This window comes from Euwallacea fornicatus, chromosome 4 (assembly GCF_040115645.1).
Source record: "Euwallacea fornicatus isolate EFF26 chromosome 4, ASM4011564v1, whole genome shotgun sequence".
NCBI lineage: Eukaryota > Metazoa > Arthropoda > Insecta > Coleoptera > Curculionidae > Euwallacea > Euwallacea fornicatus.
In genome coordinates, this window is record NC_089544.1 from 6,588,332 (window position 1) to 6,606,039 (window position 17,708).

At 33.5% G+C, this 17,708-nt stretch overlaps 2 protein-coding genes across 2 annotated transcripts in view; both read right to left on the reverse strand.

Annotated features, from left to right (window-relative positions):
• Positions 1-602: 602 nt before the first annotated feature.
• On the reverse strand, positions 603-13,859 carry LOC136350999 (SET and MYND domain-containing protein 4-like). The gene is made up of 11 exons (XM_066303214.1): positions 13,523-13,859; positions 11,194-11,365; positions 10,559-10,891; positions 8,758-8,959; positions 8,363-8,585; positions 7,974-8,103; positions 7,621-7,822; positions 5,125-5,343; positions 4,165-4,380; positions 3,044-3,145; positions 603-867 (listed from the first exon to the last, which is right to left on the reverse strand). The coding sequence occupies exons 1-11, from the start codon at positions 13,718-13,720 to the stop codon at positions 825-827; spliced, it is 2,040 nt and encodes a 679-aa protein (XP_066159311.1). The 5' UTR covers positions 13,721-13,859; the 3' UTR covers positions 603-824.
• A 1,445-nt stretch (positions 13,860-15,304) lies between these two features.
• LOC136350944 (runt-related transcription factor 3-like) overlaps positions 15,305-17,708 on the reverse strand; it is a 35,201-nt gene continuing 32,797 nt past the window's right edge. The window contains exon 6 of the mRNA XM_066303131.1: positions 15,305-17,333. Within this exon, the coding sequence (XP_066159228.1) occupies positions 16,846-17,333 (488 nt within the window). The 3' untranslated portion in view covers positions 15,305-16,845. The remainder of the gene's footprint in view (positions 17,334-17,708) is intronic.

Consider the following 17,708-nt stretch of genomic DNA (forward strand, 5'->3'; position numbering starts at 1 on the left):
AACATGAAAATTTTGTAGATGCTCCATATTAAACTTCCTACAGCAATTACCTCTAGATAAGTTCTTCTCTCTAGAACCAGGTTCTCTGTGACTTGAAAAACATATATCTGAAGCCAATGAAATCAAGGGTTACAATTTTCTTCGGGTAAATATCCACCATTATACTAAATATGTGTATAGTGTAGGTACAATAGAATTGGAAAATGGCTAGATTTTACTAAATGGTAATAAGACAATCATTTTTGAAGTTCGTGTATGTGCAAATAATATTGAGAATACCATTGAACTGTCGAGTTTAATATTTCAAAACAAGTCTTGCAATGTTACGCTGAATCATTTAAGGGCAAGCTACAGGGGAAATTTGCACTGGTGCAATTGCCGCGATAATTTGCATTAGTGCAACGGGTCCAATAATTGCACTAGTGTAAAATACCGGGCTAGTTCGCCAAGGATTGCAATTATTGCGATAATTCTACTGATTCAATCGTGAATCACCATAGTAGTATGCTAATATGCTCCTAATATCTCAACTTTGCGACCTCAGTTCACAAATAATCGATTAATCAAATTCTCGCATTAAAAAGAGTCATACAACAAAACCATAAGTATTCAAACAAAATTTATTTTATGAAACTACCTCCAATCGTTCGTGCAGGACCACTAATTGGTAGGAATTATATAAGTTTTTCTTCACTGCTAAATTGAAAATTATTAAATCATCAATGTGTATTAATAATTATCAGAAGAGTAGATATCTCTGTGTGGTCTAAAATATCCCATTATACCGTGCAAAAACAAGCTAATCGAAGTTGATGACGTGGCTGCTAACTCGAAGATGGCAATTTAATAGATTTGGTTATTTCCAGACTGAAAAAGAAACTAAACTTTAAATATACTGCGTGACATAGAAAAGAGGACACCCTGTAAAAATGGTTTAATTTAAACAATTTTTGGTATGCATGTTTCTTACGTTAAAACAAATAGTGCATTAAAAAATTTAACACATTTAAATGTTAAAAATTAAAAAAATATATATAATAAAATTAAATAATTTGTCGGCCCTCCGCGGCATCTTATACATTCCTGTATACGTCTAGGCACGGATCTAATGAAATGATTGATGTCCTCTCGGGGGTTCTCATTCCAGGTTGACTGGACAGCATGACATAGCGCCGCTAGGGGTTGTGAGGGATGGGATAAATTATGCAACCTTCTACCTGCAATATCCCATAGATGTTCAATCGGTGAGAGGTCCGGAGATCGCGGTGGCCAAATTAGCAAATTAATTGTATTTTGTTGAAAGAAGTCCATACCACTCTAGCTACGTGTAGTCGTGCATTGTCTTGCTAAAAAATTGGATTAACAAGAGTTTCCAAATAAGGCACGAGATGAGGTTCCAGGACTTCGTGGATGTATCGTTGGATTGTTTTACTGTCTCTAATGAGAAGTAAAGGTAATCTGGTACCATGTGCAATAACACCCTAAACCATTACATCAACACTCTGATGGACATGATTCTGTATTATAAACTAAGGATCCCGTCTTCACTCCGTATTCCTCTTATTCTTGCTCTTTCATTATGCATACCCAAACAGAATCTGGATTCTTCACTAAACACGATATTATCCCATTTCAGATTCCAATGTATCCATTTTCTGCACCACTGTAGTCGATTTTGACGATGATTTATGATGAGGGGTAACACAAGATGGGGACGGTAGGAAATCAGTTCAAAACTTCTCGTCTGGTGATAAATGGTTCGAATCTCAATGGGCTTTCCATAATCAGCAAATCACTAATCCACCAGCGTTCTCGACGAAACGAACCTATCTCTTAGGCTCATAATTTGAAGAGGGCGAACTGGGTGTTGTATACTTCTTCGAGATCGTCCAATTTCTCTCCTTCTACCTGTTTACTTTTCTTGGAACTATGTCTGACCAAATCTTACTAGAATTTTTACATTACAATTCAATGTAATGGCGATTTCCCTAAATAACCGAACAGCCTCTCCTAGATTCACCAATCGATCTGTCTCAAACTCGTTCAATTGATGAAAATTTTGCTGCATTCTACATCTAGACATATTTGATTAATTTAAAAACACATTCTAAGCACATTATAAACAAATAAATGATATTTTACAGTCATAATTGTTGCATTTTTATAGTTTATTGCAATTTTTATAGTAAAAAAAATTAATTCCTAAACACTCGTGAATACATTAAAGAATATAATCGTTTTTTATGTTTCCATATACAAACATACAGTCACTCAAAAAAGTATTCATACAGCCGGAAAAAAATTCTGTAAACCGTAACTTTTGACTGATTTTGTTCAAATTTTGTATAATGTAAATTCAAACTGAAACTCAATTTGCGTAATTGAGCAACTTTTGAAAATTTAACTTTTAGAGTGCTTTCCAGCGTTTAAAAAAAAACTCCGTTTTGAAAACTTCTTGTGCGGTGGAAATTTTTCAATGTCGTTTTAACATTCTTGTAGATGGGATTTTTCATCATATATCCTGAAAATTTGATCAAAATCGAACAACAAATAAGGGAGTTGCAGTCTTTCAAAAATGCCAAAGAGTGACGATTTTCGCACAAAATGACGAAACTTTGACATTTTTGACGACTTTAAAAAGCTGCAACACCCTTATTTGTTGTTCGATTTTGAGCAAATTTTCAGGATATATGAAGAAAAATCCCCTCTACAAGAATGTTAAAACGACATTGAAAAATTTCCATCGCACAAGAAGTTTTCAAAACGGAGTTTTTTTTAAACGCTGGAAAGCACTCTAAAAGTTAAATTTTCAAAAGTTGCTCAATTACGCAAATTGAGTTTCGGTTTGAATTTACATTATACAAAATTTGAACAAAATCAGTCAAAAGTTACGGTTTACAGAATTTTTTTCCGGCTGTATGAATACTTTTTTGACTGACTGTACATACCAAAATTTATAAAAAAAAAAAACACATTTTTACGGGGTGTTCTCTTTTCTATATCCCGCAGTATAGTTACTTTATTATTACGTTTTACGAGTTACCTTTTTTGCTGTTTTTCTTCCCTAAGGTTTCCAAAGTTCTCGAAACACCTCGCCAACATCTCTTCTGCTAACTGAATTTCCTTATGAGGTGGAGCCGATATTCTACGATAAATTGATAAAACTTCTATTACGAATTTGGTTGACGTTAGTTTCGCTTAGAAGTATAAACATACAGGGTATTTTAAAACTATAAAATCAAACTTGTATGAATTGATCAGTGCAAAAATAGACGGCATTTTAGTGTAATGACTTAGGTTCACAAATGTTGTACTTAGACACCACGGCCTTATGACACTTTGAGGATGTTATGTGCAAAAATATTTTATCGAGTTTTAGTACGTTTCATTTTAGTTTTTAGTACGTTTCGTTTCAGTTTATTAGTAGAAATAAACACTATAGTAATTGTTCAAAATGTCATTTTTTGAACTTCATTGATCCTATATAAACGACGTATATGGTTTCTACGGCCTTGGCTAAAAAATTTATAATGGTTTTGAACGATTTCAAATGCAGCAGTGATTCGTGCAATCAGGTCTTGCTTAATTTCCACTGGTGTTTGATCAACCAGAGGTGTTACATGTCCCCACAGAAAGAAATCTAAAAGTGTTAAATTGGGTGATCTAGGGGGCTACAAAACTGGACCACCTCTGTCGATCCAATAATGTCCGAACTGTCGATGCAAATGCTGACGGGCTTGAACAAAAAAGTGTACAGGTGCACCATCATGTTGGAACCACATTTGTTGTCGAATGTTTAAGAATGTGACGTGTTAAGAAATTCCGGCGTAAAAATAAGTAAAATTACTTAATAAAATACATTTTTGCACATAACTATCTTAAAGCATCATCACACTCGCGTCTTAAAAAGACAGTTTTACAAACGGGTTAGTATACTCAGATGTCTTCTATTGTTGCACTGTAGATCCCATAATTTTGAAACACTTTGTATATCCTGGTGAAGTTGGGCAATTCCAACAACTATTATGGCGAGTACGTCGGTGAGAGGCATATTGGTTCAGTCTGAATTACGAAAAAGGAAAAAAAATAAAGATATTGCAAATCAACGTAACTTGACACGTAGATATTCTTCAAGATTACAATGATATCAGTACATCTACCTACTTGTAGAAGGTATTTATTGTTTTACAAAGCAGATCTATAGCCTGGCTGATCATGGATTTTTCCTCGAGTTCGCGTGCTATGGAATATTGTTCTTCACACCATTTAAGCATTGATATCCTCTCAGACAGATTGATGGTATTCCCACATTTCATACATTTTGCTTCATTATTTTTGATCGGTAGACTAAATAAATTAGAGCAGCTTACTGTGATGCATCTGAAAATATGTTGATTATTCTATTTAATATAGAATTAACTTACTGTGATAGTACTGGTAATAAACTTATTTCAACATACTTTTGAATGGAAAAGGTCGATATTCAAAATAGTGTGGAAGCATCCTGTTATGAGATTTTTAGTTTTAAATTGTTCAAATCGCATTCATTTTAACAAATTAGGCAAAAAGTCATTTTGGTTTTAGTCTCTTTTGTGATAATCACATATTAAAGGGGATGTTTGTTATTCTCCTTGATTTTCTTATTTTTGGAAGATACACATGCCACGAATTCACAAACTAAATTAAATATAGTTGATACGTATTATATTTCACTCTAAAAGATGAAAATTTTGCTGATGATATATGTACGTATATTAATATTAAAAAAAACCTTTATGGTCACTTTTCCCGTTCCTCTCAAAAAATGGTATTGTGGACCCAAAAAAGGGCCACGTGAATTTACCTTAAAAGAAAAGGAAAATGGTTCTCATAAGAGTTTACTTCTTTTAAATTCAAATGACATTTTTTTTCAAAAAGTAACTTAAAATTAATATAAATCACGCAAAATTTAGAGTTTGAGGGTGATGATGCTGCATGATAGTAATGAAACAGGAGCCTTACTTTTTGAATGAGGTAGGTAACCAAAATTTAAAAAAATATCAAACAGATTAGTTACTTTATAATGATGTTGTATGCGGTGTGTTTTGAAAATTTTCCAAGTAATTTTTCTTTTGCTCTACCTACCTCACTTGTCCACTGACATGTTGTAATCCTCGATCAATTAAGGGCCAATTTTGCTGGCATGCCAAGCAACAACAATCGAACCAATATCTGGATAACAGAGATCTTTTGCGTTCAGCTAAACTCTTTTTGGTAAATAGAGGACCGTAGTTTTCCGGGATTAAATCATTCTTTTTCAGGGGTCTAATGGAGGTTAAAACGATATTTTTGCCAGAAAAGTACCTAAAAATATTTCGTCAGTTATGGGTAAAATTTTGCAAATGGAGTTCACCTATATTTAAGAAAATACACAAAAAAAAATTTTTGAAATCTTTTTCTCCAATAGAAGTACAATCAAGCCCTAGAGAGTAATTACTTAATTTTATGAAATTTATAAAACTTCGTTAATAAAATACTAAAATCTTGCACTTCCACGTACAGTGCCACAGAAAAGTATGCGTACCCTCATCAAAAATGGCTGGACAGAACGGATCAGAGAAGGAAAAACATCTTTTCGAAAAATTATTTATGCCCAAAAATATATTAAATTTTATTATTAACAAAACATAAAAAAATCCTCTTTTAACAAAATTAAAAAAACTCATAATTGCAGGACAAAAAGGTATGCGTACGGGCAATAGATTTTGCGATATTCCTCTAAGATCTGATATGTTGCTGCAAGTTAAGGTCTGGTTTCTGCAATAGTTGTAATCTGACCAGCTTGTGCACAGGTTTCTCACTAGTTAGACAGAATAATTTATCGATATGGCGCCAAAAAGTAAAGAAATTAGCATTGAATTGTGTGAACAAATTATTAGATTGAGGGATGAAGGAAATTCATTAAACAGTATTGCCAAAATTGTTGGATGGGCCAAATCTAGTATTCAAAGAGTTTTAGAAAATTTTTCAACCACCAATTCACTTCATAGTAGACCTCGAAGTGGCCCTCCGCCAAAAAAGACTCCCCGCATTAAGTGCTCCATTGACCGTTTAGTTACAAAAAACCCCAGAACAACGGCAGTGGAAATTCGAAATACATTGGAAGACGATCATAAAATACATGTTCATTCAGAAACAGTAAGGGCAGTTCTTCGCAACAAGGGTTTTCATAGTAGAGTTCCCAGGAAGAAACCCTTTATAACAGATACTAATAAACAAAAGCGGCTTCACTTTGCTCATCTACACATTGATAAAACCAATGATTTTTGGAGTTCTGTCGTATTTAGCGATGAGAGCAAATTTAATTTGTTTGGTAGTGATGGAAAACAAAGAGTCTGGAGAAAGGTAAATGAAGAGCTAAATCCTAAAAATATTATTCCTACCGTAAAACACGGAGGAGGGTCCGTGATGGTTTGGGGGTGTATGTCTGCTGGTGGGGTGGGTAATTTGGTGTTTGTAGATACGACAATGGATCGATTTGTTTATTTGAACGTACTCAAAAACAATTTGAAACAGTCTGCGGAAAAATTGGGCCTTTCAAGCGGATGGTGCTTCCAACAGGACAACGATCCGAAGCATACATCTGCCATTATAAAAAAATGGTTAATTTATAATATCCCAAAACAACTCCATTCACCACCCCAATCTTCGGACTTGAGCCCCATCGAACATTTATGGGATGAACTGGAGCGACGCATGAGAAAGAGGAGAATCCACAACAAACAGGATTTAAGAGATGCTCTATCGCAAGAGTGGAATGATATTTCAATAGTGGTTACTAGAAATTTGGTTTTTTCTATGAAGAATAGGCTAAAGGCAGTTATTGAGGCCAAAGGAGGACCAACAAAATATTAAGAATGGTTTTTTTATTTGTTATTCGTTGATGAGTTCTCTCGTACGCATACTTTTTTGAGTTGCAATTATCAGTTTTCTTAATTTTGTTAAATTAGGGATTTTTTTGTTGCTTAGTTAAAAACAAATTTACTATATGTTTAGACGTATATAATTTTTCCAAAAGGATTTTCTTTATTATCCAATTCCTTATGTAAAAAAAGCCGTTTTCGACGGGGGTACGCAAACTTTTTTGTGGCACTGTATATTATAAAATCCTTTAGAATCCTTAACAGTTTTTCTATAACACATTTACTGAGCTACATCGTAAGATATTTTAGTGTAACATAACATAGGGACTCTAATAGGATCATATTAGTAGATAATATCGCACGTAAGTGAGTAATTATGAATTTTTGATAATATTTTGATAGAAAAGTCTCATCAAAAATACTATAAGATACGCATTCCATAAAGCCATTGATGCAATTATCCCTTCGCTTTTCTTCTCGGTAGCAGACGTGTATTCAGTTTAAAAAAAAACAGTGGTGTACCTTGCACTTTACACTTGTAAATAAAAATAGAGGTGTAGTTTGCTGCAAAATTGTAATTAAGCATTTAGACAATGACTCCTAGAATTGAACGATTTCTGGTACCATCCACCATCTTCAATTATGTAGTTACGATTTTTTTCTAATTACAGGTTCATGTAAAATTATTTAAAAAGTCTAATTTATGATAAAAACGTACCTCGATAAAGCTAAGTGACAGTCATGATTAAACATTGATGCAGTTTCATACACGCCAACTCCAATGCACACATTTTTTGATGAGGATCTCGCAGAACCAAAAACATATCTAGTTTCAAATATCTCGTGAGCGTTGAATTGCAGCATTTGCAAATTAAACAGAAGCATTGAAGTAATATACACTTCCACCTGGGTAGGTTTGACTGAAATAATGAGAATAACCACCTAAAATATTTGCAAACAGGAAGTACGTATGTAAAGTGCAAGAAGTAGAGACACATTTTGTAAATTTTATTTCCAAAATAAAGACTTGAAAAATGTCCAACAAATAAAGCTAGAATCTTCGAAACAAACCTCTGTGTATGTCGTCAGTACCAAAAAAACCAGATCTCTGAAGGCACCTTAGTAGAAATGCAGCCATGAGAGTTCTTTGCAAAAAGTCTTCTGGAGATCTCGAGTCAGAATTAGTACACAATTTATATAACTGAAATAAATTAGACTTTATAAACTGTATCTAAGATAATGACATACCCAATAACGATATTGAAAGCCATGTAAACTACAAAGAAGATCGGGAAACTAATTGTAGTAGGAAGAGAAAGAACTTTAATGTTTAAGATAGATTCCTAACTAGAATGATACATGCGTGTTTTAAAGACTGTTTACCCTCCAGTTGTACAGGACTTTATATAGCTTAGATCTTATTAAATAAAATGGTTAAATTTAGCTGAGAGCGTCCTTACCCTTTCATTGTTCCGGTTTTCATATATTTGCAAGCATTTCTTAAGCCCCTTTTGAGTGATTATTCTTAATGATATATATCCTAATATGCTCATTCCGGAACCGAAAAGCAGGTCTAGATATTTACATTCATATTGATGATACGTAGACATAGCTTCATCTCTACATTTGCCACAACAAAATGCGACATTCGAGCATTCATGGCAACCAATAGGTGATTTCAGTCTATAACAAGGAAAATAGATGAACGTTACATTCTTTTTTTGAACCTTGCTCAAAAAGGGTTAGAAATAGTAGAAAAATTGAAATAATAAACAACTTGAACAATATTGGGTTAGCCAGAAACTCTCTCATTTTTACTTCAAACTATTTCCAATAAATTATTCTGAAATCCAACCTTTGAAAACAGTGATGGCAGTGAGTTCCAGCCATTTCAGGTAGTAAACAAGCTGCATATGGTGGCTCAATTATCAATGTTTCCCCTGTAGATATATTTTGATTTGCCACTACATAACGCCCCATTCCAGGAGATTTTTTTAAGGATAATTTAACACTGGCATTTGGAAGGTTGGGATTTGATATTTCGATTTTCGGTTTTTCTAAAAAGTAATTTTCAATTTAAATTAGAAATTGATTACATACATCTGGGCACCATGAACCACACATACAGGATGTCTTTAGTTGAGTGCCCAATAAAAGTACTTAGAGTTCCGCGAAAGCTATGCAGAAAATCATACTTCGGTATGTAGCTATTTGAGCCCATGATTGAAAATATTTTGAAAATGGCAGTTGTTTCGGAAGAATCGAAAATTGATAACAATTTTGTTATTTTAAATGGAATTACTGTTTTTTTTATGATTCTATGTTGAATTTCAACTCAATTTTATATAAGATGGTGCGAACTTAAAATGTCAACTTTCGGAGAAAAAAATCTTTTTATGTCAAAATTGGCAAAAATCTTCTGTGTAATAATGACTTATTATAGTGAAATTAACAAAGGTAGAACAACAAATTTTTTCTAGTAAAAAATCATAACGTTGCAATTAAATTTTGTTGATTTCAATTTTGATAATCATCTACGGAGTGGTCTGCAAAGCAAATTGAACTAGGCCAATACAAAAATGCCGAAAAGTCAGTTTCTTCAAATGAAGCATCTCATACTGTATTACATTGGTCAAAAGACCATTTAATTTTGCATTCAGTCATGCATTCAGCATTTTTTTTTATAGAGGAGGGAAACCTTCGAAAGGTACCCGGTCTGATGTTGTAGCGACCGGGTTATGTGGGATTCATCCCTGAGTGGGACGCCTACCCACTAAAACCCTCCCCTCTTCACCGTGGATCCCCGCCGGACTCGCCACCAGGCCTTACTTCGACTAAATGCTGAATGCATTTTTTTCCATTTTCTTACATAAACAATTTTTCCAGTTATTTGAGTTTCCACGAGGTATACTTATGGTCAGAAAAATGTTTTGGAACAAGTGGTGAACATTTTGAACAATTACCAAAAAAATTTGTTGATTTTTCAAATTTAAAACTAAAATAACTCAAAGAAATTTTTATGTAAGCATAGGAAAATCTTATAGGTCTAATGTGCGGTGTCCTATTCTAAAAAAATTACTTTTCGGTATATTTGTATTGGCCTAGTTTAATTTGTTTTGCAGACCATCCTGTAGATCATTAGCAGAATTGAAATCGAGAAGAATGAATTCCAGTGTTTTGACTTGTTACTGCTAAAATTTTGTTATTCTACCTTTGCTAGTACTGCTATAAATTTTTTTCCCACAGACGATTTTTGCCAGAATTCACACACAACAATCTTTATCTCTGAAAGTTGATATTTTTGATTAGCACTATGTCACATACAGTTATCTTTAAATTCGACATGGTATCATAAAAAAAGGCAAAAAAGCATAACAATAAGTAAGTTATTGTTAATTTTCAATATTTGCGGAAATGCCGTTATTTTGAAAATATTTTCAACCAATAGGTCTAAGGCGCAAAGGGCTGCATACCAAATTGTAATTTTCTATTATATCTTCCACGGTCATCTAAATATTTCTAATGAGCATTTAGCTAAAGACACCCTGTATATGTAAATGAACCCGAATGAAAATTTACTTTTACGTATAAAACAATATTCTGAATCTTCCAATATTATTGGCATAACAGTTCGATTCAAAGTTAAATACACCTACCGCATGTCAGATTAGATGCTCTGGGATTTTCTTCCGTTTTATTCCACTTCTGTTTGTCCTCAAGCAATTTTTGCACTTTTTCCGCATTATTGCTTAACAATTTTTTGCCTAAATCAAAAGATACCGAAGCCCTCATTTCGTCTCCCAACTTTGTATAACAAATTCCCATATTCCAAAATGCTTGTGCTTTGTAAGAGGCAGGTAACTTCTCCTTACATGCCTCCTGAATATCTGCTAGAGAATTTTCAAACTGGTGTAAATGTAAAAGAACTTGAGACCTGCCCCAAAGTGAGAGTGCTAGGGAAACTCCTTGATCGATCTGTTTCGCGTAACCTGGAATATACCAGAAAATTCAAGGTATGGATGAAAGCAAAACTCCTAAAATGTAAGGTGCTTTCAAAAAAAGACTGGCAAGAGAAAAGGGCAAAAAGAATTCTTAACAACTTGCTAAGGTATTCGGATGTTTATCTGAAGATTTAATTTGATATTTAAATCATTTTCAGGAGGTCTTCTTAGATTTTTTAATATTTAAGTAGTTATCTGAAATTTCTTGACACCTCAAACGACCTTAGCGAGGCTTTGTTGATTTTTTTGTAGATTTTTAAATAATCTTCGGACATTCTCTAGATATTTACCTGTCTTTGGTGCTCTCATAACACTTTGTGAGTAAAATATCAATGCTTTATCATAGTCTTGCTGGTTTAATAGTTTTTCGGCATCCAACCTGAGTTTTCGAGATAATTCGACATTTTTTGGTCGAAACACTTCTTGAACATTTTTTAAGTAATTTTCTATATATTTTCCAGTCTATAAGAAAACATGCTGTATTTGACTGTAAAAACAAATATGAAATATTACATTTTTTTAATGTTTATATTTGTGTTAACCAGGATATTTACATAGTTTGTAATTTTTTATTGTTTATGTTGTTTGGATTATTTGAAATTTAATTTACTTAACTATATCTATATTTCTATTGCAAGATATAAGTGAAAAAATGTGAGAATCTGAGAAACTGTAGGAGATTTGGAAAAAATCATACATACAGGGTGTCCTCGAATTACGTGGCCAAAATAATACCGCAGATTGTTTGAGTGAAAATAAGTCGATTTAACTAAACTTCCCTCAGTCCAAAAGTTGATAATTATGGAGCTACAGGGTGTTAAAGTTGAAAAAAAAAATCACATTTTTTTTAATATCTTTCGATTTCTTTGAGTTAATTTCACGAAATTTCATATTTGAGGGTGTTTTAGGATACGAAATTCAAATTTATTAACGATTTAGTTGTTTCTTCTAGGGGGCGCCACAAGCGACCATTAGGACACATTTAAATCTCTGTAACTTTTTCGTGCCACGGTGTATATTATTTTGGTATTTAAAAACCTTTTTCCCTACCTTTTATACTTAGAAAAGGTATAGTTTATTGACGTCGCTAGAAGGTTTTCTACGGTTTTGGAGAAAAATGCATCTAAGCCTGATGATGCATGCAAATGACCTTAAAATAATTTTTCGTTAAAAAAAATTAAGTTTTTCAAAAATAATTATTAGTAAAGGTATAACAATAAGTTTTCAAAATCAGATATTATTTTGACTATTACAACGGCAAAGTCCATAAACTAACAGCATATCCACCATTTCAGAATAAGTGAATTTATTGGCCATACTTGTGGATATTTACAGGAACAAGAAGCGAAACTGACAAGAAAAACTGAGGGCTAAATAAAAAAACTGACATTTGAGAAACAAATTCAAGTGTTAAAATGTCAGTTAAAAACATAGCCAACTGAGTTATTTACTTAAAAGCGCTAACGCAAATATGCAGCGCATTAGAATTATGCGTTTTTCTCCAAAACCGTTGCTTCTAGCGACGTCAATAAACTATACCTTTTCTAAGTATAAAAGGTAGGGAAAAAGGTTTTTAAATACCAAAATAATATACACCGTGGCACGAAAAAGTTACAGAGATTTAAATGTGTCCTAATGGTCGCTTGTGGCGCCCCCTAGAAGAAACAACTAAATCGTTAATAAATTTGAATTTCGTATCCTAAAACACCCTCAAATATGAAATTTCGTGAAATTAACTCAAAGAAATCGAAAGAAAAAATAAAAAAAATGTGATTTTTTTTTTCAACTTTAACACCCTGTAGCTCCATAATTATCAACTTTTGGACTGAGGGAAGTTTAGTTAAATCGACTTATTTTCACTCAAACAATCTGCGGTATTATTTTGGCCACGTAATTCGAGGACACCCTGTATGTAGATTAGTTCATTGGGAGACAATTAGTTCATGTTAGAGAATGATGGCTATCAGTTAACAACTAACTGATACGCGAAAGAGGTAAATTAACTTAAAATGATAATTTTGAATGTAATGTGAAATTAAACCACGTTTAGACTTAGCTCGTCTTGTGGACCTACGGATAACCGGGGGTAAAAAAATTTTAATTACGAACCAGTATATCTGTAGATTAATTGACGATTTTATGAAATAAATGAGGGAGTTAAAAACACAATGTCTTGGATCCACTTATTTCGCTAACGCCGTGTGACGTATTTACGATTAGGGACTGAGAGTAAATGTGTTCCATTAATTTTTGGAAGGTTCTCATCGAGAAATTCAGCTTGTTATACTAAATTTGTTGCTAATTAATTGTATTTATAGATATATTACATGCTGGGTGCCGAATATAATATCTATACAACACCTCAGCCAGTTCTCATACCAGACATTCACCCGAATAACGTTTGTATACGTTGCTCTGATGAACGATACGTGCGATATCCGTCTCTAAATTCACCTGATTTAGGTGATATGAGCATTACTCATAAAATCATGTTACATGCGTTATGTTTTATGCAATTAAGCTGTGTGACCGAACCGAATTTCACAGTGAGCAACTCATTTTCATGAAAAGCGGACTTCACACGTGTTACTCATGTACTCCCTCGCGGATTTCACTTACCTGTTTTGATTTGTATACAAATTCAATTCTTTCCTCGTCAGTCTTGAGTTTCCCAAACTCGCCTTTTATCCATTCAATGCCAACTTCTTCTGCAACCAAGTTATAAAAATCCAAAAAAAATCCTTTTGAGTTTGACTGCAAGGTCTTTTCACTGCAAATTTTTCGAAATTGTTCGTCTTTAAATGTGTTGTATGACATCGTGGTATCTTTCAGATTTAATACTGTGAGAGACTTAATAAATTAAAATATCAATATTACTAAAAAATGTACATTATCTATGTTCTTACTAACAGTAAGCGCTTGTTCAAAAAGCTGCAAATCTCTCATGTGAAAACTAAAAATAAATTTAGTTTAAGTTGATAGTATGTCAAATACTAATTTTAGAGCAAGTTCGCCGAAGCACATTTACTTTCCAGTTTTCCTTCACGTTCACGCATTCGCCACTTAATTTGCTATATTTATAGATTTTATTAAGGATTTCTCCAAATTAGTGTCATTTAGGAAATGTTTGCATTGATTTTAATATTAAAATATCAAAAATCTCTCAGAGCTAGCTAATTACTATCTTGTTAGAGATTTTAAAAGTTTGTTAGATGCATCATCGTTGTGCCATCTACAGTCATTATTTCTAAACATCACAAGTTCAATACAGGCAACTGCTATGGTATTCCCAGGTAATTTTTTTATAGATTCAGATATCTGCAGCATCCAAGACTGTAATTCTAATATGTTTTTCTTAGAAAGAGGAAACTAGTAATTAATGGAAGAAAAAAGTTTGGAAATTACTTTTACGTTGCTGCTGTTTATTCTATAGAATTCCTATATGAACCTTAACCAGGAACGTGGAATCATTTCGATGGTCACTGATACGATCATATGATATCTACCATTAGATTTTATTTCTAATTAAAAAATACCTACCTATTGGCCTCATTTCTTCTTAAGGACAGTATAGGTATGTCAACAACATTCTCATGGATGGTGTGAGAAAAAATTTAAATAATTATTTGACCTAGATACATATACAGGGTGTCCCAAAATATCTTTGCTAAACTTCAGAGTGTGATTAGCTGAGCTATTTAGCAAAGAAAAGTTCCTATGAATATAGGTGCACAAAGGCTTTGTTTTCTAGATACAAGGTGATAAGACTTTTTTTCTAGATTTTTCGTTAGAACTCCTTTGATTTTTGAGATTTTGAAGATTTGGTTTCATGTTTACTAGCAGTGATACTTTTCTGGTACGAGCCTCTTTTTCTCCATGCCAACCTTTTGTGTGGCGCGCCACTGGTGGCACACTTTCGAAAATCCGAATACCTCGTTAAATTTGTAAAATTTTTAACGTATGATGTATCTCTGGGGACGAAATGATGTCTTAGGGGCACTAAAAAGTTTCGGCAATTTTTTGCATCTTCCAGCCCTTCTAGATCACTGACCTCCAGATACCAATAATGTGAGCAATGAGCATTAACTGCCGATAATTTAAATCCCGATTTACACTCATACTAAAAGCGAGGATTGTCCATTTCCTCTGTTCCCCTTTTGATAGTATAAAAACGGTCAGAGTATTTTTAAAATACTCCCACACTGTAGAAAGTGCATTCATTTCAAAAGTAGTTGCCCGCCAGGATTGCAAGACTTAAATAAGACACTTTTTGAATTCTGACAATAATTCTGCTGTACAGGGTGTCCTTTTCAACGGTGTGCACTTCCACTATTACCGAAACGCTTGGGATTACAGCCACTTAAGGAACTTAGGAACTAGGGAATTTAAGAAAAACTCGTATTTCGTGAAAATTATTTAGGAAATTCCTATGCTGCTAACTTTGAGCGATTTCTGAAATATCTAGGAAAATGTGACAATTAACAAAATTATTAATACACAATAATCCATTCACCAATGCAACCTGCTAAACCGTGAGTAATCATTGTAATTGGATCATCCTTTAATACTTGATTAAGTAAACCATTGGATACAGAAAAAACCATATATCACAAATTTGCGTTATATTTTGTATATTTTTATGTATACTCACAAACTAATATATATTAGGACCAAGAGACTCATATCGATATCAATTATTTCATCTGGAACTCATAATTTGATTATTTATTTTTAATGCAATGTTGGCGTATCACGTGGCTCGTTTTGGAAAGTTTCGTTAAAGAAAATTAGTTCAACGAAATATTTTCCTATTTTCTCAGATATTTAAAAAAAATAGCACACATTGTGTGAGTTTGCTAAGTGAGCTCCATAATGAGCAACTTTTTTTTAATTTAACATTCCTTGTAAGGATGTTTTGTGGGAGATAGCAGCAACACTTGAAAAGGACACTCTGAGTGTTGAAACCGATATATTTCCTATTTTTCTAAATTGACAATTTAAAATCCCAACAAAATATACATATTTGACCACAACATTAAACTATTCGAGCTAACTAAGAATACCCTATGTTCAAGCTTGATTTGAAAATCAATGACTTCTAAAATTAACGCACCGTTCAGTAATTTAAATAGCAACTTGTTGATAATTGGAATAGGAAAAATGAATTTTAATATCAATTTTGGGAATCTATAACACTAAATACTCATGAACTTAAAAATTATTAACTAATAGCTTCGCGATTTCGTTACTTGATCCACATGTGGTGCACCAAATCCAAATTTTATTAATTCAGACGGAAGAGTGGTCTGTCCTTTCTTCCATCAGCGTAACAAAAGTGGTGCACTTAAAATATAGATAGCAGTCATTTTGGGGTCACAAATAGTAATTTACGCACAAATCTATCGAAAATGGTCGTCATTTTACTTTTCATTGCAACCACAAAGAGTTTACGTTCAATGGGCGTTGTTTCATTTTTATGGTCCGTCGCTGACGGACTAAATGACAGCAACGGAATAAGTGCCCACGTGGGAGCACGACTCTATTGTATCAATAGATTCTACAGAATAATTAAATCAACAAGTTTCGCTCAGACACATGGTGCCTTTTTTTGAATCTTTAGTGCAAATATTGGTTCTTTAATGTTTAGTTAGGACTTGCTGTTAAGAATCAAGTAGTAGATGAAGTGTTTTTGAAACTGCAGTTGAACTTAACTATCAGTTGAACAAGACGAACTATGTGAAATATCTTCTTTATTATGTTTTAATTGTTAAAGACTATTCGACCGATGGTTACCCTTGACTGTTACCGAATATACATTTTTTTAAACATTTTTTAATAGATATACAAAACATCAAAGTTTGCCAGTACTGCACAGTTACATATCCCCAAGTTTGAATTAAAAATCAGCAATTTCCATTCCAATTATTTCCAGTTTCTATTGATTAATATGGTCTCCATACGTTGGTAGGATCTTGTACCGCACTCTCCTCCCTCGTACCCTCTTGTAACGGTGTAGAAACTTCTTGTTCTGAAACTACTTCACTAACTGTCGTTGGAACCAATTCGGCTCTAGAACCTTCGGAGCTAATGTTATCCGACATGAAATATTCATTCCTGGCAACTTCGCTTGGTGTAGGATGGAGATGAAAATGGATTTGATTCTGATTGACTGTAGATATTATTGCTGGGTACACAACCGGTGTTCCAGGGTTGAAATGTTGGGCGTTATAAGTGGTATTGTAGTAGTTGTTGTTGCAGGAACCGGGATGGAATGATGAGCCCCAGTTATTAGGGCAGTAGGGTGAGTCTTGGTAACCCCGACTAGTGATCGATGACTCCACAATATCAGTTTTTGAAGAAAATGGAGGTGGGGAGCTTCTCGTGAGTGATGTGTTGAGGAACTCTGCAGAGGGGGTAACATCCGGAAGTACTAGAAGTTTAGAAAGACATCGACAAGTGTATTAGTTGATACATGAAATTTAAAACAAGATTTACATTGCTTACAACTCTCAAGTGGTGTGTTGCAAAAAATTTGTAAAGTTGATGTTCTTTTGAAATTCTACTTTTGCAATAATTACGTAGTATTAGTTTTGCCAAGAAAAAACGCGATATGTTTTACGTTCTATTTGCTTCTCTTACATCTTTCTGCTTTCTCACTGCTTCAACATTACTGTGTTTGCCAAGAACAACTTTGAATCTTAGGAGCAACAACAAAAATCAGTGGCGCAGCTTGTCTCGAAACGCAGGTCAGTGTTTTCAAGAGTTAAATTAACGAGGTCAGATTTTACTGGCCTATGGGACCTAA

Excerpts from the sequence above, each read along its gene's own strand:
- LOC136350999 (XM_066303214.1), bottom strand. The coding sequence starts at position 13,720 with ATGTCATACAACACATTTAAAGACGAACAATTTCGAAAAATTTGCAGT. Across the intron at positions 8,960-10,558 it reads AGCATCTAATCTGACATGCG|AAAAACCGAAAATCGAAATA; the intron begins GTAGGTGTATTT and ends ATTACTTTTTAG. Across the intron at positions 5,344-7,620 it reads TGTCACTTAGCTTTATCGAG|GTACTTTTCTGGCAAAAATA; the intron begins GTACGTTTTTAT and ends AAATATTTTTAG.